Source organism: Boleophthalmus pectinirostris, unplaced genomic scaffold (assembly GCF_026225935.1).
Source record: "Boleophthalmus pectinirostris isolate CB_2022bp ecotype Guang Dong unplaced genomic scaffold, ASM2622593v1 HiC_scaffold_12, whole genome shotgun sequence".
NCBI lineage: Eukaryota > Metazoa > Chordata > Actinopteri > Gobiiformes > Gobiidae > Boleophthalmus > Boleophthalmus pectinirostris.
Window position 1 is genome coordinate 28,066,643 of NW_026571018.1, and position 27,029 is coordinate 28,093,671.

A 27,029-nucleotide genomic window follows, 5' to 3' on the forward strand; every position below is an offset into this window, starting at 1 on the left:
TCCCTTGCTTTTAATGCTTTCTTGTGTCCTAAAAGTTGTTGACATCTCGTTTTTTACGCTTGGTCTTAGTCTTATTCTGAGAAACATCATGGAGCATATGTCGTCTCCAGTGCGCTTTAGAAACAGCAAGAAAGGTAAGGCACGACGTTAGATCCTGTTGAATATGCCTGATATTTTAAGTTAAAATAACGAAAATGTGCAATATGTGTTGGCGCTGTCTGTTTGGTAGCCTATGTATCACTGGATAGGCTAATTTCCACAAACATACTTTTGTTTGAATTAAATTTTTCCCAGTGTTAATTATTGTTTCATGCATGTTCTTTACCTTTTTCTTTATAACAAGCTGCAACTCTTTCAGAAAAGGAGGTAGGACACATGTGAACTTGTGCTGTGAACACTTGAAAATACGTGGTGTTTGTTTTAGATAGTAAAGCTCCCACCCCCACTAGAGCATTAGAACTCTGGGTTAAGCCTGCTGCAAAGCCTTATGGGTAAATAAAGCTGACAGATGGCGGAAACACCAGAGGAGCCTATATCATGTCATACAATTGTGGAGACCTGTTACATTACATGGGCTAGTGCTCATTAAAACCTGAAATAATAGTCTATATAGGGCCAGCATATTCATGAAAGTTTTCAAATGGCACTTAGTTGAATTAGGCCTAACCATGTATTATCATATAGCGTGTTGATCGTGTAGACTATTTTATAAAAATATATATATATAATATCATAAATAATAGACCCTTTTGCATTAGTACATTTTAACTGCTACACTGTGTCTGTGTACTGAACAGATGCAGCTGTCTGGGAGGGATAATAAGATCACAAGCTAATCACAGAACAAAGAAAAGCCTAGGAAACACTAGGAAAGCACATGGGCTAATGTAGTGTCCAGATATGCTTGCTTTAGTTAAACCAATTATTTTTGGCCAAATAGAATTTTCTGTCTCATTCTATTCTATGGGCCCTGCTGCGATTGTTGGTGTCATTGCCTCGGCCAGTCAAAACTATTTTACAGATGAAAAAAAAAACAAAAAACACACACACGCAAAGTGTACCCCAGTTATCATATCGACATTTTTTCTATTTACCCCAAAATCTTGAAAAATTACTATTGTGATATGAAGCTAAGGATATGTAACCTTTAAATTTAAGATTAGCGATTGGATACATAAGGATTAAACTAACAGCTATTTGGAGCAGTGCATTTCACTCTTTTAAAGCACTGCTCTGAGTTGTTTATTCTGTTTATAGTCTCAGAAACAGAAAATAGTATAATAAATCTGAAAACCATTTAGCTGCCCATAGATGTTCAAGGCATAAATGATTTCAGTTTTAGCCTATGCTGTATGTATGTTGTATTTACTGTGCATTCTTTCTGGGTTTACCCCATGTCAGGTTTGTGTTGCAGGATTAACCAAGATTAAACTGGATTTTGCCATTTTTGTTGGTGTCTTTAGACTCTTATCCCTCACCACTGATCCTTCCTGTACATTATTTCTTTCTGTCACAGTTGGAGAGTCTGTCCATTTCAAATCGAGAAGATGTCCAATGTCCTTTTGCAATGAGAGACCTGCCTCCATCTGGTCTTTCTGAAGATGTGCAATCAATTCCACAAAACCCCACCTCAGTGATAAACTATGGGGCAGAGGCCATAAATGGCAGACTCTCCAGTCAGCCTGGAACCCCCAGTTTAGTTCGGCCTGCTCCTCTGAGCTTGTCTGGGTCTCCAGTGGTCCCACGCAGGTCCAGCAGGTCTGGGTCAGATGCAGAGTTTAGTCCTGGATTCAGAAGGCAGCTGGTTTCTCATGGGTCTCTGGACTCTCCCCTCAGTCCCTCTTCAAGACCACGCAGCCCTTGGGGACGCTTTGACCCGTACGACTCACCAGAGGTCAGTTTTTGTTACATTTTTTTCAGTATTAACAAGATCTCATGCCACAAGATCTCATGAGATAAAATTACATACAGCATATATGAATAGAATGTTCTTGTGATTATTTTTCGTCTTTTATATTTGACATGAACCAAAAAAGTGTTAAGTTCTGGTGAGTTACATCTCTTGAGAAACATGAAGTTCCAAAAAGCAGTGCCACAATTAAATACAAATTGTGAGGTCAAACTTGTGAACTGAATCATACTATTTATTTTTTTTATTATGTCAAAATCTCATGTCAGAGACCCAGTGTCCTGTCTCATCTGGTCATGTGGGAGTTGTGTTTACAGAAACAGTTTTTCTCTGTGCAGGATCAGGACAAAGAGTATGTGGGGTTTGCCACTCTTCCGAACCAGGTTCACAGGAAAACTGTTAAAAAGGGCTTTACATTCACCGTCATGGTGGCTGGTAAGTACATGGGCTATAGTTAAACATATTGTGAACTGTCTGTTTTTAAAATTGTTTTATTTAATTAATTTATTTAGTTTTCAGTGGGACAGTGTGCAGTAATAAAGATTATAGTAATATAAATGTACCTGATTTAGCCAAAAGGCTAGTTTTTGTCAGCCTGTCAGATGGTAATAGGCTCCCTAAAAGCTTAAAAAAAGTTCCATAAAATTTACACTTGTCAGTCTCTTGACTTATTCTGAACCTTAATTCAGCTTCTGTTGTGTAGGGGCTTGCACAATTCACTCTAACTTAATTTAAACTACAATTATCAATTAGCAAAGACTGCTGTCTTACTGTGCTCTGTGAACTGAGCCATGATTTGGAAATCTACAGTGTATTGTAAATATATTTTACCTCAAAATAAGTCTTAAACAAACTTTGTTTTGGTCAATAGGGGAGTCTGGACTGGGTAAGTCCACTCTCATCAACAGTTTGTTCCTCACTGATATGTACAAAGACAGAAAGGTCCCTAATGCAGAAGGTGAGTGCATCCAGATCTATCATGAAATATATATTTATTATTGACACAATCTGCTTATAAATGTGTATGTGTCTGTCTGTGTGTGTGTGTGTGTGTGTGTGTGTGTGTGTGTGTGTGTGTGTGTGTGTGTGTGTGTGTGTGCAGAGCGCATCAGTCAAACAGTGGACATTGTCAAACACACTGTCAGTATAGAGGAAAAGGGCATCAAGCTAAGGCTCACCATCATAGATACACCAGGCTTTGGCGACGCTGTCAATAATTCAGAAAGGTAATAGCATCTCCTTAGAGACAAGCTACCCACTGCCTCTTATTTCCCTCCTCTGTCTAAATCTCCCTCTTTTTTTTCTTTTAATGAAAAATCAAAAATGGTGTGTTTTTAGTTGGAAGCACCTTGAGGACTACATTGACCAGCAGTTTGAGCAGTACTTCAGAGACGAGAGTGGTCTAAACCGGAGGAACATTCAGGATAACAGAGTGCACTGCTGTCTGTACTTCATCTCACCCTATGGACACGGGTACATATGGTTGTAAAAAAATAAAAATAAATAAACAAAACGAAACATAACAGCATGAAATGTTCATATTTTGATATAAATAATGCATTGGCTTTATATAACACCTTTCAAGACATAGAAAGCCCTTTCAGTGCATTATTCATTCACTCCATACTCAGTGACATTTCTCCTTTGACTGATGAGACCAAAAAGACCAAGCTGACAAATATTAACAAATATCAGTGGTCAAGGTCATATTTGAACATTTCTTTCTACCAGGCTTCGTCCCATTGACGTCCAATGCATGAAAGCGTTACATGAAAAGGTCAACATTATCCCAATTCTGGCCAAAGCTGACAGCCTCACAGCAGCGGAGAGGCACAAGAAGAAGATGAAGGTGACAAACTGGCCTGCAAAATAAATCAATACATCAAATCATTGCTTCATCTAAAATGTGTTTTTGTTCATGTATTTCAGATCAGAGAGGAGATCAAGCAGTTTGGTATTAACATCTATCAATTTTTAGAGTACGATTCAGATGAAGATGAAGATTTGAAAAGACATGACCAAATTCTCAAGGTTTGTAAATGTTCTTGTGTATATAAATAATATAAATAAATACATTTTATACATGTATTTATAGTGAAATATTGGTGGTCATTGATATGTTCTTGCAGTTACTGTCATGAAAGTATCAATGAAAGTATTAGTAAGCCAGAAAGACTTAAACTAAGACTAACTATCCCCTCCCCTTCTCTGTCTTTAGGACAGCATCCCATTTGCTATTATTGGGAGTAACATTCAAGTGGAGAGCAAAGGTCGCAGAATCAGAGGGCGTCTTTATCCCTGGGGAGTGGTTGAAGGTATCCAAATTTTAAATGATCACAATATTAATTTCATGGTACTTATTGATATATTCTGAGGAAGGTAATAGTAGGAATTGGTACATAAAAGCCATGTTTTAAAAGATAAAGAAAAAAATCAGGGGTGTCTAAACAATGGCCTTCGGGGCCAAATGTGGCTTTCAGACCAATTGTTGTTGGCCCTCAGGCCTCTGGTTACATTGTTCCTGGTTGTGGTTATAGACACTATTTTTTGTGATGAATGTATTTATATAGTGATATATTTGATACAGATCTTATTAACAGTACAGTGGCTGTGTCACGTCACACAGTGTGTTACATGCACTAATTCGAATGACTGTACAAATTACCAATCTGTGGTCCCCCTCTTGGAATATGTGGAATATGAATAATATTCACTATTTGGCCCTCTGTGAAAAATGTTTGTTCAGCCCTGACCTGAGTGATATATATCTGCCATCACCAATCAATAGCAATAGAAAATAGATATTTCTTTCCAATTATGATTTACTTATTGCATTCATTTGAGTGGACTAACTTTTATTGACCCTGGTGTGTGATGGGTCAGTACAAGATGGTGATGGTGAGCCTTAATATTGTGGTACATTTGACATTGTTTCATATATTTAGTATTACACTGACTGAAGTGTGTTCATTTGTCTCTGGAGTGGAGAATCCAGCACACTCGGACTTCCTGCTCTTGAGGAACATGTTGGTGCGGACTCACATGCAGGACTTGAAGGATGTGACCCGAGAGTCCCACTACGAGAACTACAGGGCCCAGTGCATCCAGAGCATGACGCGTATGGTGGTGCAGGAGAGGCAGCGCAGGTACAAGGGCACAGGGCACATACTTGAGGTTTTGGGTGAAGAAGGGGAAAGAAACAGAGTATGTACCGGTATGTTATATGCAACTGAAGAAAGTCTACTTCTGAATTTGTACTTCCACTATTCCAACTTAAGTGAACATATTAAGCAAGTATATGAAGTAATCTATTAAGGCAAGTAGGCAATGTTTCCCTTTTTTCAGATGACTTATTTTTCTCTTTTTTTATGTTTGTGAGATCTGAACCAAAACACACTCTCTCTGTTACAATAATCTTAGTTAAACATGTCTTTATTTTTTAGCTGTTTTTGAAAGATTAAAACACCCAATGTATGGCTAAAATGTTTTGCGTCTAACAAACTTATTACATTAAGTGTTTTACCAGGAAAAAACTTAATCTATTTTTAACAGCAACATCTTCTGTAAGCACTTTTCATTTTCTAACATGCTTAATTTCTGGTTAGTTTACGGGAGAAGCATCGTGAGGGGAGCTTGGCTGAGATCCCTTTACCTTTACGCATTGACCCTGAAACAGAGCGACTGATATTTGAGAAAGATGAAGAGGTATGTTCACTGTTTTAGTAATGTACTAACCAACACTACCCTGATTATATTATAACCCATGTTTATTTATTTGTCCATGTGTGTAACTCAAGCTGAGGAGGATGCAGGAGGTACTAGAGAGGATCCAAGAGCAGATGCAGAACAGCCAAATGGGAGGATGCTGAAAACACCATGTAGTCTCACAGACCATCACATTTTAACATTCAGTAATATTTTAACATTCATTTTGTACCTGGAGATGAGGAGAAAATTACACATTAAATCAAAAGTTAGTACACTGAGAATAGTTGAATATTCCCATCCAAAAATCTAAATAATGACTTAAAATGCATAAAAAGAGAGACAGAAAAGCTATACATACTATTGCTACTATAAAATAACTTTCACCTAAAATAAAAAAATAGTAAAAGTTTATGTCCTAGTTTTGTGTATAACCTACTTCAATGAACACAAAATTAGTGCCCAAATTAACCTGTCACTGATTAAATCAATTGGATTTGAATTCTTAGAAGTCACTTGGGTGAAACACAATCTTAATAGAGTTGTTACCCCATCTAGTGGACAGAATATGTAATGACTTTGAATTTTTTGTATGAGCTGATAAATGTTACTTGCTGTTACTTAAAATACTTTGTTTTATTACAACTTTGTGTTGTGTTGTTTTGTATTATCTTTTCTTACTATTTGTACATTCTCAATACACAATTAAAATGAAGATGCAGTTGTGCTGTAAATGTAATAAGAATCTTTATTAATCCATCAGCATAATTCTTCATTAATATCTGTATTCATCATCATGTCATCTTAAACAGTGGACAGTTAGATCTAAAAGGCAGCCCAAAGTGTACAGGCGATATATAACTTAAACTTTCTCCATAGGGAAAACACGTTATATTCATATATAATATCAATGTTGCATGAGGTCCTAGATCCTGCCCACGTTGTACAGTTTTATACATGGTCCCAAAAAGAAACGTACAAACAAAAAGTCAAAACTCAACAGCCTTCTACATGCAAAACATATTAAAAGGAACAAGCATTTTTGTGTTTACCTTTAGATACATACACTCATATGCCAAAAACGTGCATACGATCACAAATGTACAAAATTTCCATACATACAAATTTTACAAAACGCAATTTGAATATTGGGGTCATCAAGAGGTTTTGTTTTGTTTTTTAGATTTTTTTTTTTTTTTTTTTATAATTTCTGCCCAGTCAAACTCACAAAAGCAACAACTCAAAAGGGCATTATGTAACGTTTTGTTCAAGAGTTCACCACTTACTTGTCTTAATGGAAATGTTATTGGTTTGACTGGAATATTGCACAGTATGGCATTAAACCTATCAATCTTTACAAGCAAGTGTGGAGAGACAACCCAGCTTACACTAAGAAGAAAGTTTCTTAGTGGTTTTCTTTAGCAATTTAAGTACTTGTAGTGGTTACAAGCAAGACACAAGTTTACTGCTATTCTGTGGAACATTCTAGATTTAGGCAATTACATGTCCAAAGAGATAAACAGATGGTGGACCCCCTCACCAGAAAAGTTACACTGTGCACTAAAAAAAAAAAAAAAAACATTTACAAACATTTTCAACAGTAATCTCCGGCTCTTTCATTTTGCACATTTAGAGAGCGTGTTTTGCCAGAAGCTTGTTGTCACAGTGTTGAGGAAATCTGAGTTGTAGTTGTAGGCACACACGATAGGCTCATACCAGTATCACCTTTGTATAAAAAATATTCTACTTGCTACACTTTCTCTCTTTTTCACACACGCGTCATGCACAAAGGGGCAAAACTAACCCAAAAGTACAGCCATGCTACACTACAGTAGGATTAATATACTACATAATATAAAGCATATAGGATACAGTTACATATAGGTACATAACATACAGGGGAGCAGAATAACATTACACAGAAATAATAGGAGTAAATAACTTGGACTCAATAGACAGTGATGTAAGCTTGACAATCACACCAACAAAGAATGGTATCACAACACGTTTTCCAAATTCTTAAATATATCTTTTTTAATTATAAATTTTACTTGGGCTCAAAAATTGTGGAAAAGTTACAATCTCAAATTGAAATACTTGTCTAATTTGTGAATTTTGAAATTTTGATATTTCTTTTCCAGATAGTGGCAGGGTTGGCATAAATATGTTACAAAAAAGCTAATAGTTTGGCTCAAGATGTTGCTGAGTTAATATCTCAATCAATTATACAGGCTAACATGCCATGTTTATTTTTGTTCCATTAAATGCAGAGGAACAATAGTGATACATGTTTAAGGAGCATCTGTAAGATTGTAGATAATTTAGCAGAATCAGTTATACCAATTTACACCAAGCAAACTATTGTCCTTAGAGATGACCACATTGAATAATCAAACCAACCACTGTTTCAATGTCTGTTTTTGCAAAGACTATAATTGGAAAAGACACTGTCCAGACCTCGCTTAGCCAGTAAAAGCTGCATGATACCAGGGTGAAGCAGCAGGGGGAGCAGTTGCATCAAAATGAACAGGGTAAGTGAGACATGTTTAGTGGGGTAACCTGACCCAATGACAAAAGGAAACCTGTCACTGAATGTTTAAAGAGCAGTTTTAAGCCACTTCACACATATAATTATACAGTACTACATTTTAAATACTATCAAGTTCAAGAGAAGAACAATAAGTCTGATTTATTATAAGTTAAGTTGGAATAAGCCTGTGGTTGGATGTCATTCTGTTTCCAGGTAACCAAGTACATAATGGAGGGTTGTTTGCTCTTTTCAAATAGACATGAAACAATTAGGTCCAATTTTTGTTCTTGTCTGGTCTTGCCCTTAAGTTACTAAGATGCAATGATCTTTTTAGGAAATCATTATAGTAAGAACTGTTTTAATGATATTAACATTTTCAAGTCAAATTGTTTTTATACCATGCAACCCTTACAACTTATGATCAAAATCATTTTAAAACTATTCAGGTTTTATAGTAGTTTCATTATCAATTAGTACAGGGGTGTGCATTTCCTCTTGCCGAAAAACCATAAGTCAGCTTTGAACATTGTAACCTATACACAACAGTCAATAGGTTTTGGTTAAATAACAGTACAAAGTCCATGTTTTACAAAACGTAACTTCCTTGTAACACCTTGTACACCACGTGTTAAGTAAACAGAAAGCAGCTCGTCAAATGTCCAGAATGTAGTGGCTTCAATGTTATGCCAATTATAAAGATATTAAGCCTATAATTTTCTTAGATTCAGATCAATGGGCTTGTCATTTTTCCAAAAAGTATATTTATTCCTTGTTTTGGTGGTGGTTTTGGGGTTTTCAGGCTATTAAGTGATAATTAACACTTTGGTTTTCACATACCATACCACTGACAATGCTTATTTAGTCATGACTTTAACACAGACAAACATGAACATTTTGGTTACCATTATGAATCAGTTTGTTGTTGTGGCACCACTGACCTAATTCACTGCTCATTGAAACATTTGTGTCAAGATTTTGCACAAAAACGTGTCCCATGAATATTACTATTTTTCATTTCTTTGCCTTCAGTGAGTGGAGGAAATACGGTACATCCTTGATGCCTGAGTGAGAAGGGAGCTTATAGTGTTAGTGCTTTAGGAAAGGAAACAAAAAAATCAACAAAAATAAAACATAAAAGTGCATCTAAAAATTATTTGTGGAAAAGAAAATGCGGTTCATTAATTCAATTCAAAGTGTAAAGATTAAATGTAAGTGTATGATTTAGTAAAATAAAATACCCTGTGCATTGTAATGATAATGAAAGGCAAGAGCTTAAAAGAAAGTCCCAAATTTAGCACAGTTTGGTTACATATTCTACTATATAATCTAAATAAATGCTTGAATTATTTGTGTTTACTTCAAATAAAGGGGACAGGAAGGGTGTCCGTAATATTTACCTGTATCATTATGAATTACGTGCACACTGAATATGTGCCTTTTCTGAAATTAAACTACAGAAATACTCACTTTTCCATAATAGTGTAATTTTTAGATGCACCTGTATATTTTCATAAACAATGGCTTGAGGTTTTCTGCCACTGTTTAAATATAATGAAATATTTGCTGTTTGTCCCATTTCTTGATAAAGGTCTCTGTGGAGTGTGAAAAACACTGTCAGTTTTCTGTTCATTTAGGCAAGTTTGAGAGTGCTGACAGGGAAGGTGGGCACAGTAACCATAGTGACCGGGTTCAGAACAGCTGCTTGTCCCACTAGCTGAGGATGCGGTGCCAAAACTGCTGTGGGCTTTCCTAAAGACTGGTTCCCCTGACTAACCACTGTAGCGCCGTTCACCTGAGCACTAGCGTTAGCCTGGGGATTGGCCTGGACGTGGGGCAGGGTGTGGTGGGTGAACGTGTGGGTGATGTGTCCCACCATCGCCCCCTGGGAAACAGCCACTCCCTGCGGGTACAGAGTCGGGAGATGGGACTGGAGCTGCGCCCCTATGTGAGCCACGGGGTGCACTGTGATGTGTCCGATTTGCTGCGCCGTAATTGGCTGGTGGGTAGCGGGGGCGGCTGTGATTGCTTGAGGGGTAGCGGCTGGGGCAGGACCTGGCGACGGCGCGATGTGAGTCAGATGTTTGTGGTTGGTCGGCAGGGCGTGATTGACGGCCTGGATGACGGACGCGTGGGAGACAGCGGCGTGTGCGATGACGGTGGGTTGGACCTGCACGGCGGAGTTTTGGATGGGGTGAGCCGCAGTGACCACAGGCGCGGAGGGGGCAGGGGCGGGGGCGATGGGCTGCGGGGTCGGGGCGGAGGAGACCGTGGGCGTGGTCAGGACCCCGGACAGAGGCAGAGCGGCGTGCTGGATGGAGAGGTGAGGGGCGAGCAGTGGCTGGGCCTGGAGGACCTGAGGTGGTGCCGGTTTGATGAGAAGAGCAGAGGTGGTGGCGGGAGGAGGCGGGATGTCATCATCAATGTCCTGTTCAAAGTTCTCCTCTCCTTCTGAAAACACAAAACAAAAAACACAAGCCCATAACTGTAGAGAAAATATGCCAGATATGTTATATTTTCTTCTTTTTGTTTGCATTTTTTTTCCAATTACATTTACTTGATTTTTACAATTCAGAATAACTTTCAAGGAACAGTTCTGGCTTCAGACATAAAAGTAATGAAAAAGGAAAAGTAACACATATAACACACTGGGAGAACATGCTAACACATAAAAAGGCTCTTCTTAAAAAGTGCCTTAAAGACTTTACCGTGGAATGTGTTATTTCCATTAAGAGATTTAGCTAGTCCTGGTTTATCCCTAATCTAACCCTGGTTATGTCTTGGCTTAGTGTTTTAATGTTTTGCCTTGGAATAGGTTAGTTCTGTTTTCAATCACATTATTTTGATCCATTTTCTGGTTTAGAGAGACCTTTGTTATTTTGTTTCAAGTTATGTTTAATAAAAATGCATGCGATAAAATATGTCTTCTCTTTAATGAACATGAACAGTCAAAAACATTAAACTTTTTTTATTTTTTTTTATTTTTTATATTTGTCAATACTATTGCATTTCCACATGCACAATGCACATGAAACTGGAGAATCTGAACTCGTAAAGATGTACAAAGTAACTTAAGTAACTAATATATGTTGAAAATATCGGTCAACATGGTCACCTCTGTACATACAGTATTTGTAAAATTGTCTGGTGGCATCACATGCTCGTCACTATGGAAATATATTTCTTAAATAACATTCTATGGAACATTCCAGGCAAAGCAATAACATCTTCAAAGAAATAAGTAGTTCGCAGATTGTCCGCCAGAAAAGTTATACTGCCCTTTTAAATTGTAACTTTTAAATACGACTTTTCCAGTTGTGTGTTTTACCTGAGGCAGTAGAGGTGGAGGCCTGGTCATCCTCAGGTTGGATGGTCTGACGCAGCACTCTGTCGATCTCCACCACATCCATGTTCTGGCTCAGCTCGTTCTTCAGCTCGGCCAAACGCTGTTGAGTCGCGATCTTCTCCCGCGCCAACCGCTCCATTTCATGTTCATACTCCTTCTCTTTACGCTTCAGGGTCTGTAAAAAGAGTGACTAAAAATAAGATGATTGGTCTAAAAAGGCTCACAACATTCAACAATTAGATGCCATAGTTTCAGATGTAGGGTAAAATATGCCCATCTATAGGTCTATATTCTGTCCTTTGAAGGGTGCTGGCCCGTCAAGACAACAGTTTAGAATGATACCAGGGGGTGACACAACCTAGAAATAGAAGAAAATATAGAAATACCTGTGGTTTGGAAAAAATACTCCAATCCTGTGTTACCATTAACTGTCACCAAAAATAAAATTAAAAATAAACAAACAAAATAATAATAATAATTCAGTTACTGACCTACATATTTTTGTAAGATGTGTACGGTTCAATTCTATATAAAAAAGGGTGATACGTTTGTAACTGATTTGAGCAATAACTGTCGTCACAATAAAAATGACAAAATTATACTGTATAGTAAAATGTATTGAACTACTTTACTGCCACTGCAAAAGCAGCACCACTACACTCCCCCCCATGCCTCCACTCTGCACAATAGAGGTACACATAGAGTTGTCCACTTTTGGTTTCCGGAGCAGCTTTAATTCATGCAAATGTAAGCAGGTCTAAAAGGCTGTCGCCCTGCCCCTTCCTGGGAACACAGCCTGTGTTTTTGGGGTCAGACTCGTACGAAACATTCACACAGTCACAGCTGATATCAGCGGATTACTAACCTCACAGTCACCTATGAATCAACATTTAACAACATGTTATTTCCCAGGTCCAACTTGCCTATGGAGTGATAGATTAGCCAGACTTGTGAATACAGAAACTGAAAATGTTATGGCTCAAAAAGAGGTACATGTGGTTGACAGTTGGGTCCTGTTTTCTCTAGGTCTAGTCCTGGTTTAGTCCTAGTGTTGATTTGAATCTGGTTTAGTTCCATTTTAGAGCTTGCCTTTTCCTAAAATAGACTTAGATTAATGACTGCATAATAAAATTGGGGCTTTATACCTGGCTTTGGACCTGTGTTTGTACTATGTCTATTATAGATATTTGAAAAGGTATTTGCAGGTTCAAATAGTCTTTTCGTCTGGGCCTGTTGAACCAAACAATACTGAGGTAACGTGAATTGGAGGAAGTTGACCATCAGTTGCGGCACAGATTTCCCGACGCCAACTCTGAGTGACCCAGTTTGAGTCCAGGTCATCTGACGTACACACGACAGGATAAGAATATTAACACAGATTACAGCAGGACTGAACACAGAGGAAGGGGGTGGGGGCTTACAGGTGGAGAATTACTCCAGATGTGGGCAGAAACCTTGTTAAACTTGATGTCAAAATTGGGATAAAGGACACAAAAAGCACATCCAATTGTGAAAAATCTGAGAATCTCCTGCATTTTTCTTTCATATGCTTAAATTTAATTATAACCATTTAAGTATGTAGATCCATTTAAAATCACTTTCACAAGTATTAAGTTGGTATATTCCAAATACCGGTAGTATAGAATGCTAAAAACATCATATTAACCTTTTTAATAGAGACAGAGAAGACAGTGATTTTGTGTATTATTTAAATAAAACCAAACTTGATTTTCTTCCCTATACTTTGCACATCTAACAAATTAAAAACAGACTTTGAATTTGTATGCCCTGACAAAATCCAGCCAGACAACAGGATCTAGTGCTAAATTTGAGCATGTGGGGCACATGATCCTACTACCGGACGCTCCCTTCACTGAGCAAAGCTGTTTACAGTCAGAGCTGCACGTGACGGCTGCACACGCGAGGCCAGTCTCCGCACCACAAAAACCTCGCTGCCCTCTGAACCTGAACCAGCTCAACGCAAATACAAGGATCACCTCCAAAACACAGGTCACACAGTCTTTTGCTTTTACCTACGTAGTTTTGGTTGAGTGGCATAAGATAATTTAAATAGATCCTGTAAGAACTGTACTAATACTATTACACTGCATTATAAAAGTATGTGTAAACTTTTTAGTGTCTTTATGTATAAACAGGTATGCAGATGTATAGTCATTCAGTCTAGATCCCGTTTTACAAGTTGCTTGACCTGAAAATACCCAATGTAATCATTTGATACACTAATAGTACGTGCCCCCTCAATGTAGAGCAGAGAGGGTAAAATGGGGACAGTGGCTGCAGTTCAGGGCATGTTAGGACTTCATCTGGTACAAACATATTTAAGCACACAAGTTATTCTACCACTTTTGTGTAAATTGTTAAATAATCTGTATATGTAAATGTATATATGTATAATAATTATCATACATATTTGAACCTTAAGTTGTAAGAACACTAGATATTTAAATGCATGACCCACAGAAAAAAATCAGGTTAGAAATCCAGGAGTAATAATTAACTGCAACCTGAAGTTTAAAAGCCACAACAAGTCAATAACATCTGCAGCTTTTTCTTTGCAAAAATCAAAGCTATCCTATCTAAAGCAGCCTTGGAGAGATTTCTCCATGCATTTGTCTCCAGTAGGTTAGACTACTGTAACGACCTGCTCACTGTAAGACAGCTGCAGTACATCCAGAACGCTGCAGCTTGGGTTCTGACTGAAACCAGGAAGTACGAGCACATAAGTCCTGTGCTCAGGTCTCTGCACTGACTTCTGTGGCTCAGAGAATAGACTTTAAAGCGGCTCTGCTTGTGTACAAGTCTCTCCATGGCCGAGCACTAAAGTACATCTCTGATATGTTAGTGCCATATGAACCATCTCGCACTCTGTAAACCTCAGGGATCAGTCCCCTGCTCGCACCCAGAGTCTTCTGCTCTGACTATGTTAAAATCCAGGCTCAAAACAGTTCTGTTTATCTGTGGATATTAGGGCTGGGTATCAGTAAGAAGTTGCCGATACGATACATACCTCGATACACAGGCCACGATACGATACATACCTCGATACAGTGCACTTTGGATTTGATATGATATATTTCAAATTGACTCGATACAGTTCAATAAAAAATAAAGGCTAAATTGTGGCTGTGATACTAAAAGTCTTTGTTAAACCACTTCTTGTGCAAAGTTCATATGAAACACAAACATTTTAATCATCAAAACAGTAAAAATATCAAATGTGTTGCATAAATGAGTTTCTTTTCACTCCACAAGCAACAAAACTGTAGCTCTGTAACAAAATAATTTAGTAAAACACACCTAAAAATACTCTTGGTGATATATCGATACAGTAGCCCACGATATTGATACTGTATCATCACATTAAACGATACGATATATCGATATTCCGATATTTTTGCACACCCATAGTGGATATGAGTGAAAAGTTTTTATTCAGCACTGTTCTCTTTAAATGGTAATTTGATGATGATTATTTATTTATTTTTATATTGTGATTTTAATGTCTTGCTTAATCTGTAAAGCACTTTAAATTACTTTGTGTACGAATTGTGCTATACAGATAAATTTGCCTTGCCTATATCCCACATGAAAACATGTCACCATCATTGCCACACTTCACATGCCCTGGCTGCATCCCATCATCACCAAGGAAACAGTCACCCTGGAGACCACATCCAAAAGGATTCAGAGTATAATCTTATGGAGCGTCCCGATTGGCTAAAACAGTGGAAGTAATTAAATACACTGAGTGATTGGACCTTTCACATACCCCATGTTCACTTACACTCTATGCTTTTCCCAAATGCCAAACTTAATAAATCTATACATCCTTAACGCATCCTGAAAATCAATAACAAAACAATATATTTAAAACATCCAAAAACTGTGTAATCAATAAAGAAAAGCATGACTGAATAACCTGCTCACACATATATTAAGGGAAATTATCTCTTTTATTTTATTATTTGGGTTCATAATGTTGTTGAACATGCAGACATTTTCCATCGGTAAGTGTTCATCCATAAGCTTAATTTTATGCAGGTGGTGATTTGCTTAAGTAAGCGTTTTACTGTATATACTGCTAACAGTTCAACTTGCCTTCTATGGTGGCCCAATATTAAAATAATAGCTAGACATTTAAAGCCACGGGGAACAGGTGAGCAATGTGTGTATACAAGGACTGTGTATATGTTCGTCTGTAATTACTTTAAACAATTTTGACAGAAAATAAAGAAAGACACTTTTCTTGTAGGAACAAACTGGCTTCAACGAAAACCACCGCCACCTGCCGCCTGTTGCTATGGTAACGGGTGTTGGTGAGGACACATGACGAGACGTGAGCGGAGGGGAGAGAGGGAGTAATAGAAAGAAATAGAGCAACAGTGAAAGGAGAGAGAGGGAGAGACCAAGAGAGAGAAAAGATATAAAGAGAGAAGGGGGTGGAGGGGGCAGGAAACCCATGAGTAAGTTTAAAAATAAGACAACTATACTCACAGGGGGTTTGGAAGAGACACGAGAGTGACATGCTGTGGAATGATGACTAATTAAATGATTAAATGATTAAATGGGTGTTGTTCTGCTTATTTCATTTTTTTTTAAATTACTCTTTTTTTAGAAGCATTTTTTCTCTATTTTACTTTACTTTTTCTTTCTTTTACTTACTTTTCTTCAAGGGTATTTAATGTCTGCTGATGTTGACTCATCATTGTCTCTGAATTAATAGATTGATTACAGGATTTGAACAGGAGCAGAATTTTCTTGGGTATGAATTTAAGGAATAGAGAATTAAATGAGCAGTTCCCATAACAAATGAGAAGTATCCTGCATTGCTTTGTTTGCCTTCTTTGTTTTTTTAATCATTTGTAATGAGAATGGAGACCAATTCCAACAGTATGATATATTGATATATACTAGAGCCCGACCGATATATCGGCCAATATGGGCACCTGGAGACATATCGGCTATCGGCCGATATGCTTGCTGAAATGGGCCGATATTTCACGTGGGCATGTTATACCTCGTTATAAAGCTTAGACTCTCTACATTATGTTCATTTAATCCAATTTACAGACAGATAAATGTCCTAATATGTGGCTCCGCATCAGTATTTATCTGCTGTGTAATTTGTCTGTGTCCGTACTGTCCCTGAACACACCACCAGAGTGACGTAACTTCACTAGCGTGTGTTTGTTTACACCCGCAGACGTGCGCAACATTGAGATTATATTCTTTTTCGGACAATCGGTTTGAGTCTGGATTAAAAGGACATTTATTAGTGCAGACTTGTGATGTGAGGAGGAGCCTGTGTGAGCGGTGAGTGTTGGAAATACATCGACTTTGAAGTTAGTTTAGGTTTTGTTAGCGGTTAGCTGCTGTAGCTCCCGCACATAAACAGGCTGTTTTCTATTGGTCTATTGTAAAGTGACTACATTGGCCGTATATTTGTTACTGGACCTGCATTGATATGTAAAGGAGCTGTGAATAGACGTGTGAATGATCCACATTTATACATATAATTAACTACCGCGGTGCGCAGCATTTATGGCTAAAGGCTAATAGCGATAGTTTACTAGCTAGGAGTTATGGGTCGGTCGCGATCGAAGCAACGGGAGCCTGCTTCTTATTGGGAGCCGTGTTTTCTCTTTTTCTCACTTTTTCTCTTCATGCTGCATGTAGACCCATAGTTTGACAGCGTCTGAAAACGAAACTTTCAGAAATCTGCGTGTGCATAGGATACAAAAAAAGTGCATATTTGGCTGCAGTTCAGCATAAAATGAATAAACCAGGACTAATCTTGGGCTCGAGTGCAGGAAAGAGATAGAAACCGAGTCCCGACACTCAGTCCTGGTTCAGTTCTGGTTTAGTCCTGCTTGCAACAAAACAATCTCAAGAGTCGCTTGGGAGCCGAAAGAGCCAGCTGCTTTAGTGAGCCGAGCCAAAAGAGCCGGTTCTCCAAAAAAAAACAACTGAAATACCCATCACTAGTAGCTAGAATGTGATGCAAAAATGCCATTAGGCCAATCTACTGTATGTAAATATGATGTAAAGAGTCAAAATAACAATAAATGTTGCCTAAATAAACCCAATTTAGAATCCACTAGAGCCAAACCTAAGTTTTTTAATCAATTCAAGATTTACAGTGAATTTTTACATCACTAAATATATCGGTGATTATATCGGCTATCGGCAGCGCCAACTCCCATTATATCGGTTTCATATCGGCCACAACAAAATCCATATCGGTCGGGCTCTAATATATACATAACATTCCTACTACACAGTAGATAGAATTTTTTCCTCAATAATTGTAATGTGGCTTGTGCACCGTCAACAACTATAAACTGCCACTATTACAGAAAGCGATGGAAATACAAGAGTCAAATTAAAATAATAGCATTTAATGTATATGACCTACACACTTTCCCCTCACTATCACCACGGCAACACAGTGACTGCCTCCAACTCATGAGAAGGCAGTCTGAACAAAACGTACTCCTCTGTCTCCTTAGACTCCTCTATCCACCCCTCTCTTTACTTTCTCTCCTCTTTCTGTTCTTCCTCTAGTTCTCTCCATTGCTCCTCTCTCTTTCTACTCACTTTCCATTTCTTGCTGTCTTTTCCTCTCCTCTCTCAGTCCTCTCTCTCTCTCTATACATGATTCCGTCCTTATCCCTCTCTCACCCCTCCCCCGCCTGTCATAAATTAAAGGTGCAGAGCAGAGCGGTGACGATATCAGGCACAAACTGGCCATGTGCTCCGTTCGCACATGGCGCCGGGAGAGGGAGGGAGCAAGTCTCACCAAACAGCAGGTGAAATAAGGGTACAGAGCCGCTACAGCCTACAATAACAGCAACCGATTTAGATACAATTTTACAAAGATGGAAAATGAAACATTTAAATGTCCTGGTAGTTAGTAGTTAAAGAAATTATATATAACTTCAAGAATAATTTTGGTTTAGCTATGGGTGAAGATGTGCATGTATAGGTGAATTGTTTATTTGTTTATTTAAGAATCCCCATTAGGCTCTGCAAGTGCACAGACTACATAAGTTAACCACAACACTTGGTTAGAATTAACCATGTAGCATTTTGTTTTGTTTTTTTCTTCATTTGCAAACACTGATTTTTCTAGATGTTTTTTAAAAACAAGATGATTGTGTATCAGCATAATTTCTTGAGGCAGCTTATTCCAGTAAATGGCTCTATATAAATTTTTTTTTCAGTGCATTAATTCTTGGTTTAAGCAAAGTAAAGGTTGCATCGGAGAATCATCTTGTGTTATGCCCATGTCTGTTACAGGTGGACTGTATCAGTGAGAACAGGATCAGAGATCTGTGTGTGTCGTCCAGACTTTATTGAAGGGTAAAACCAAACTATATGCCTGTCGGTCTTTCATTTTCACCCATCATTATGAGTCTCTTATTTGTCTTATTAGTCTCTCAGTTCGGAGCTATATGTTTATTCAACTATCTGGAGTTTGTGAATCTAAAACTGTATCCCCATCTGGGCTTTGGAGTGTCAAGTCATCTGCTTCCCACTGTGCAATATGCAGCTATTTGCATATTCAATTGGAAAAGGTTTCACACCAGATGCTCTACCTGCTACATCCTATACATTTACATAAATTGCATTAACATGTTTAATTAATTTGTCAGCTATTTTAATTATTTACTATAAAAGGTGAAAGTAATATCTCTATGGGCACAAGCAGTAAACACCTGCCTTACATTGTGCAAATTCAAATGTTCATTGTGCATATTTCAACAGAAGCACAAAACCCAAAGGGGTAAACTTTACCTGGTAAAACTGACTTCATTTTAAAAAGGTAAATGATAGCTATAGCTATACCTCACTTCAAGCTAACATGTTACAGTCGATATTGGGCCAAATCATTTGATTGAACTTAAACCTGGGTTTTACTTTAGGTCGTAAAGACAATAAACTACAACACAGACTGTGCACCATACTATCCACTGTGCCATCCCCAAGGTATATTCAAAAACTAGCAGTCAGACTTGTTTTACACTTCTTCTCACTCCAACACCATGATGAAAAATACTGCAGTGATATTTAGACTGCATCTTAATCTTAACAAAAAACACACCCACTGAACCGAAAGCATCAAACTTTAGGCTATAAAATAAATGCAATATTATCCTATTATCATACCAAAAGCCCACACTTTGTCTTCCCGTTTCCTTCCTACACTGTGTAAAGGTGAGTATGATGTTTTTAAATATAGGCCTATTGGTTAAACACATTGAGATGTCTAGGTCTCTTTCTTGAATTTGACATTTTTATCAGATTGCAAGAAGAGCCTAACCAGATAAAGATATTGTAACAAGAAAATATTGTACAGAATTACACTGGGAGAAACAGAAACTAAGGCACATTGTACAAGATGTATCCTAAAAGTATGTCTTGTCACATTTACAGAGACATAGGGCCAGATCTTGCCACTGATCTTAGCACTAGTGCAAGTGTGGGGCGTGGAGCTCTAAACAAGGTGTGTCATGACTGAATTATCAGGTGGAGTGGAGCAGACTGAAGGCATGGTATGGCGTGCTCACTGAATTGCCAGAATCATAAAAATAAACTAAAAAAACTAGTCCACTGAGAAACAACATGCTCAACATGCTTTTATTTAGAAATATATTACGATGATAAGTGCTTAACATTCATAAGATGTTTGTGCACCGTACAGATGCCCTCCGACAGCAGAGCACGGCCCCTCACTTGCTTCCTATATCGGCTCAACGCTGCTCTATAATTTGGTTTGATCTGGACCTATACAAAAGCTGCTCATGAGGCCGTTTACAGCAATGTCCTAAAGTGTGTTTGCTTATCCTGTCTGCTGTCCTAATGCTGCGATGTCAGATTTCCTCACATTCTTTTACCCTTTCTGTCATCAGCTCCATTTAACTTCGTGACTAAATTATTCCCACTGTGCCGCTTTAGGTATGTAGGTAAACTACCATCAGAACTGTAGAAAACTGCACGGAGCCGTGGAGCGGCCAGGCAGACAGACACAGATCAGCACGCACATTCATTGAGCTCAGGGCTGTGACAGCAGAGCAGCATGTCTCGTATGTGCTGCCCTCTTGGCAGCAGTGGTCAGTAGAGCTTTGTACAGCAGCTAAAGAGACATATAATGCACATGAGCACTGCTCTGAACAGACACCTGCGCATCCTGCTCTGTGCACTCATGGCGCTTATCAGTCACCTGCAAAATGCAGGTCTTGCAGTCACCCTCCTCGTGTATTAATGGTTTAATCCTTATCTGTGCGCAATGTGGTAACATCAGAAACATTTATATGACAATAAACGTATTCCATAATCCACGAGACATCCACCTGTGTGGGACCAAATGCAGCTGACACTCGTGAGATGAGAAAGTGTGCGATCAGCAGTACCAGTGGTGGACACTCGTACCTCAGGTGAGAGAAGTGGAAGCGGGCACCGGGTGCGACCAGGGGGAGAACAGCAGTCAGCGGGTCTGCTGTGGGATGGGGTTTGCATGAGATAGACACTGGTCTGCTGCGTGATGGGAGGGAAACGAATAGAAGAACGCAGAGGAAACTAAAAAGGTAGACGTGTGGGCACGTGCACGGGCTTACAGGGGTGCACGTGCATGAGAAGGTTAGGAAGTGTTTGGTACACAAGCTCAGCCAGTTCTGTCACAATCCATCCAAAATTCTATATTCCTGGAGCTGTTTTATTGTACCCATATATAGGTTTTCCCCACACCTCTCTTAGCTGCCTGGTCGTGAGGCAAGCATTGTAGACATCACATTACCCACACTAGCAGAGCTTTTAAATGCTACACTGGTCACAGATTGGTTCAGATGCCATCACCATATATATACTTGTACCATCCCACTCCAGCCTGCAGCAGCGAAGTACAGCCCAACCTGGACACGCCCCCTCCGTAATGCTAACACTAGTGCTAAGACTGGGGCAAGATCAGGCTGATAATGTTTGAAGAATTCTACAATGGGGAGTCCTACCTGAATGTAACGAAGGGCGCTGCGGAGGACACTGAGATTGGACGTTTTCTTTTCATCAACATTTGGGACGTTCTTCTTCAGAGTCTCAAAACACTCCTTTAAATGTGCTCGCCTACAGAGAGAAAGATGGACAACTTCTATGAAGCTGCCTTCCAGTATTCGGTAGTAATTTGGTAAAATATCTATTTCAGTTCCAAGCCTAATTAAACTATACCAAATGATTACTTTATATTAATAAATGAGATAACACGTCAGTCCTAGTTAAAATGTAATAATAATGTAAAAAGGTCTAAATGCATAAAAAGTTGATTCAGGATTAAAACACAAACCTATTCTTCTCCAGCTTGTTGTGCACCTCTCTCGTCCCCGCTCTGTAAAGAAACGAGAAACATATAAACAAATATACATAAACTTCAAATTCATTCAAGTCCCACAGACAGGACACAGACTGACCCTCCTGGCCTCCTCTTCCCTTGGACCAACCTCATATCTTCCATGGCCACACCATTGGGCCGCTGCTGTTGTAGTGCAGGCTGCATCTGGTGCGCCACTAGGGGGTGCTGTGATGTTGGTCCGTTCATGGAGGCTGCATATGGGATATGGACTTGAGGCTGCCCGGGCTTCCCACATGCAATTGGGGTCGGCTCTACTTTCACCTGGGTTGCACAGAGGAGATGCCGATGGTTCTGCTGGGGAGGAGAACAGGGTTTTTTGGCCGGCGGAGAGGAGGTGTTGAGAGGCGTGGCAGCTGTGGGAATGGGCGTGGTCAGGGGCAAAGGTGGGACGGAGGGGGTTGCTGTGACGACCGGTACCATGGGGATGACAGCGATTGGCACCTGTGGGGGCGCCAGAGATGGGGGAGCGGCTGAGACAGGGGAGTGGTGCTGCCGTTTTTTGTCATCGCTCCAGGTGATGTGACCTGCTCTGATTGGCTGAGAGGAGGAGTTCACCAGGTCAATGTGAATTGGTTCTGCTTCCTTTTTGATGATGCCCTTGTCTTTGCGATCATCCTCTGTAAGATAAAGACATGAAAAAAAGCTGTAATTTTATATACTGTCAAATGAACCATGGTTTTCAGAGAGATGAACACTTGTCATAGCAATTAAAAATCTTTTGCATGACCACAAAATGGCATCCTTAACAGGAAAACGCCCTTGAATAAATACCACTTGGTGCATTACTCTCTAGTACTCTCTGTAGAAACTAACAACTACTTTAGTAGCTGCAGTTGTCCTAGGGCAGACTGATATAAAATGGCTACCAATCTGCCCTTGGCCTCTGGACACCAATTCCATCATAAACAGTGGGTGAAATGTTTTACCAAAGTACAAAATTACATTGTGCAACAGTAGGGGAATGCACTACTTGTCTCCGGGTAAGTGGGCGATTGTGTAGGCAGAAAATAAAAGTGAAAGTGCCCTGTAGCTGGGCAGAAAACTGGAGCTGATATAAAAATCTAGTAATGATTAATTCTGACAAGACAAGAAGAGGGGTGAGGCTTATTAATGTAAGTAATTAGTGCTCATTGCGCATGACCCACAGAGATTCAGTCACACCCACCAATCACTGTATAGATCTCTGACCACAACATAGATCACAACAACAATATAATATACCAAATATTACACTGTTATGGCATACATCTTTTTCCAAAGCAATCAATTTTCTCTCACACAATATTGTTAATTTAAAAAAAAACATACCACTGTACATTTACAATTGTATAAAATGTGGTTTATTTATTCTGTACTGGTGATGAGATGTGAAAAACTACCTTGTCAGATTAAACTATTTCCTGTTTTTGTACTGGTTTAAGCACAGACTAATCCTGAAGTAGACTTGGTATGGCTAGCCCTGGTATAATCCTAGTATAATTCTGGGTTTAGCCTCAATTTTGATGTAGTAAGTGAATGTGCAAGTGTGAATGCACCCTTAACTTCAGACTGACAAGTGCGGAAAGTACAAGGAGTACTTTTGGCAGGAGAATGCAATAAAACCTACTAATGTAAACCACAGCATACGAAATTATACTGCAGCCTCTGACACATCTGAATATTATTATGAATGATTAAATGATGAATGATGATGATTTTAGGGGTGTTTTTTCTTTTGTGGTTGATGCGATCATTTGTCATGTTTATATCTTGCTTTAAATATAAGATAAATATTCTGTCCTCTTGAACATTTTAAAACAGCATGCAACAGTACAAAATCCTCACTGAAACATACCGACAGAAATAGATGATGTAATGGAGATTAGACAAAGGGGGGTTAACATCTGACTGTCTGACTCTGATAGGACAAAAATCTGCGCCTAATGATTGGACTGCAGAGGTAAAAAGGCATTGCACCCCTGGGCGATACGACAGCGCCTCCGGACCAACAGGAGAAGAGGTCTGAGGAGCAGGTGGGTTCTGGCGAGTGGGCACCATGACAACAGATGAATAACAGTAACACGGAATAAGCCAAAAAAGGAACAGTCTATACATGTACACGATGTGGGCGTTATATTGTTTGAAACATATCATTTAAATCATTGTTTTGAAAATATGCAAAACTGAACATAAGCACTAGTATAATGGTACAAAGAGTTGATAAAAACAAACCTGTAAATATTTCTTTGTTTAATTCTCTGTTAAATTATACAGTCTATCTACTGTTTGTGTAACACTAGATCCTGAACATGTATTGGCACATTAAAGGCACATTTAATTTCTGATAGATTTAAAAAATAATATCTGATTTTCATTTTTATCATGAATGCCCAATGTAATATCACGGTAGCACAAAAAGCACCAAAAATGGAAGAAGAGGCTGTATGTTCCCACGCCAACCCTCACACACATACACAAGCCTGGTCCGGTAGCAGAGGATCCAAGGCATGTGGAAAGTCCTCGTTACCATGGAAACAGCGACATTACAGGCAGAAGATCCCAGGGATTCCTCAGAGCCGCTTTGACACACTGCAGTCCCCATACTGGTGCATTATACACACACACTTGCCACATGCTACAGTGTTAGGTAACAACTGTGGTCTTTAGAAGTACTTGTATGACATCATTGCACCTATGTCCTCTTTGAATACTGTCCACACCCACAGTGGAAACAATAATTTAAGTTTTATTTCCGCCATTCATAGTGACTTCATCAAACTAGAGACAGATTGTCAATCTTAGAGACAAAATCAATTCAGATTTGAAAGCAAAACTACTTTAAAGCGCATACAGTTGTATTTTAAGAGAATATTACCAAAATGACTGCCTGTATGCATCAAAGAAATGAATAGCATTGTCTTTTATTGCAAAAATGTACCAATCAAGTTTGATCTAATTATTGAAGTCTGTATGACTTTGAAACTGCCTGGGAATAAACCCTAACAACACAATGTCAGAACAGAGACTGTTACATTGCGCATCTGAGCCTCCTGACCCAGTAGTGAGTCCAATTGGGTTTCCGGGCTCATACAGCGCACATCCATGCTCCAGATTGCCATCCTCACGCAACGTAAGTATTACATAACTCCAGCATTGAGAGGAGGGGGCAGGCTGGCCTACTTACCCCCCTTTCTCTGAGCCTGGCCCGCCACCATCAGCGCGCTCAATGGGAGACGCAGGGAGGAGACTGCCGTGATCTTTGTGAGTGTGTGGGGTGGGTGATGCGGAGGGGAGGGGTGAGGCCGAGTGCACGTGGTGCTGTGGGCGGGCCATAGCACGCGGTATGCAGGGGGGAGGGGTAAAGTGTCTGACACGTCATCAAAGGGCACAAACACAAAAAGCAGCCCCCTCTTCTGTCTTTCTCATCACATAGCGCAGATACCAATCATAATCATCTTTAGCACTGCATGGGCCTGACTTAATTATAAGACAGTCGGACATTTGACAAAACCTATGTGTGCGCGCGCACACAGACACACACACACACACTATGAGCGGTTCGTGAAGTGTGCGCGAGGTCCCGCCCCAGTGTGTGTCATAAGATATCTTTCTGAGCAATGTCAGGGCATTATGTAAAGAGCAGCCTCCGCTCGCCACCGCCCTGCCGAGAGTCGACGCGCAAAACTGGGCCAAACCCAAACTACACGGCTTCAAAAAGCGCACAAATGTTTCTAGCCTATAAAATCAATAGTCCAACGCATTCAGTGTTTTTTGATAAATGTGCAGACTTCACACGAGTTACAATGGTCTAGGGATAAGTGGTTCAAACGGGCTTTCATTTTACATTAAACCAATATTAGGTAAGTTACATAAGACTTTTTAAGAAATTTTGAAACGCATAATCATACACTCTGTTGCGCATCAAGTTGTTTTGAGATTTGCTTATAGACTTTTTTGCCCCTCTGAATCTGTCTTTATCTGCATTGATTCTGTGTCACACCGTCCCTGCACTACTTTGCGCCCCTGGGACCAGCGCTGCTGCACAACAAAGATAGTGCACATAAAAGGAGCAGAGCGCTGACAGGAACTCCTCAGCCACACAAACACGCGCGCGGTGACTCACTGGAGTGTTGCAATTGTCTTTACACACATCAAGAGCGCGTAAAGTCTTGTTTCACAAATAGCCAACTCCATTTCTTTACAAACACAAGCTAAAACCCGGCATTAAGTATTACATTAAACCGCTCTAACTTATCCAGGCGTGTGCCCCCAGTCTGTTCAGCTCGTTCCGTGCGCACAGAGACAGTTAATAGGCAATAGGGTGAAATAGGGTGAAAATGGGGCACTGCAGACTCCACTCACCACGTGTGGTCTGTTGTTGCTGGGCTTGCCATTCCAGGAACCTGGCCGCCTCCAAAAGTGTGTCGATGCTCATTGCGCGTAAATGCTCAGCACGGCGACCCGGTGCCTGGGACAGAGGCGGAAAAAGAGCGAGGCTGGGTGGTGTCCGCGAGGAAGCGCCAATTAGTCCCTCGCACCTGAGCGTCTCGTGTCTTTTAAAAAAACACGAGTGGTTTTGAACAGAGCAGAACGAAAGGTAGATCCTTGCATACGTAAAAATAGGATTGCAACAAGATGGCGATGCGAGCACGGGAATACACACAACAAGGCGAGTCGTGTTCTCCTAAGTTCCGCCCCTTGCACTGCCGCTCCGCCCCGTTACTACGGTCTGCGCCAAAACACGGCGACTACACCCTCCCCTCAATCTGCGCCGGAAACACAATTGATGGGATGCGTTTTAGCATTTGACCGTGTAGAAGAGTCAAATCAGTGACCGTCTCTAAAGAACAGTTCCTTATGTGTTACTGATCACTCGGCAGACAGAACAAGAGGTTGTTATAAAGTCATGATTTATAGGTTACGTCTACTGTATAAATATTTCTTTCCGTGTCATCATGACGCGTACATTAATGGCTTCAGACTCATAAGCCTATGTTTTGTACAAGACACAACGTAATCCATGCCACATGTCTAAGATTCTACGCAATCCCAGCATAAACGCATAGCCATTTCTTCTCAAACATATCTCAAAATTGCACTTAAATGTAAAATCAGGTCACCGAGTTCTGCACCACAGCAG

At 39.6% G+C, this 27,029-nt stretch overlaps 2 protein-coding genes across 3 annotated transcripts; one reads left to right on the top strand and one right to left on the bottom strand.

The window, feature by feature from the left end:
* The first annotated feature begins 88 nt into the window (after positions 1-88).
* On the top strand, positions 89-5,778 carry septin4a (septin 4a). The gene is made up of 13 exons (XM_020920047.2): positions 89-134; positions 344-366; positions 1,517-1,894; positions 2,248-2,344; positions 2,781-2,867; positions 3,012-3,135; positions 3,248-3,382; positions 3,641-3,758; positions 3,839-3,940; positions 4,128-4,224; positions 4,893-5,055; positions 5,515-5,614; positions 5,707-5,778. Exons 1-13 carry the CDS (start codon positions 89-91, stop codon positions 5,776-5,778), a joined length of 1,542 nt encoding a protein of 513 aa, XP_020775706.1.
* Positions 5,779-6,344: 566 nt separating this feature from the next.
* mntb (MAX network transcriptional repressor b) lies at positions 6,345-26,595 on the bottom strand. 2 transcript variants are annotated; one of them, XM_055148735.1, is made up of 6 exons: positions 26,252-26,595; positions 21,969-22,527; positions 21,845-21,886; positions 21,516-21,627; positions 11,470-11,662; positions 6,345-10,592 (listed from the first exon to the last, which is right to left on the bottom strand). In XM_055148735.1, exons 1-6 carry the CDS (start codon positions 26,322-26,324, stop codon positions 9,775-9,777), a joined length of 1,797 nt encoding a protein of 598 aa, XP_055004710.1. In that variant the 5' UTR covers positions 26,325-26,595; the 3' UTR covers positions 6,345-9,774. The 2 variants fall into 2 exon arrangements, with proteins under 2 accessions (XP_055004710.1, XP_055004711.1); XM_055148736.1 differs by having other exon boundaries at positions 21,999-22,527; positions 26,252-26,592.
* Between the last annotated feature and the right edge of the window lie 434 nt (positions 26,596-27,029).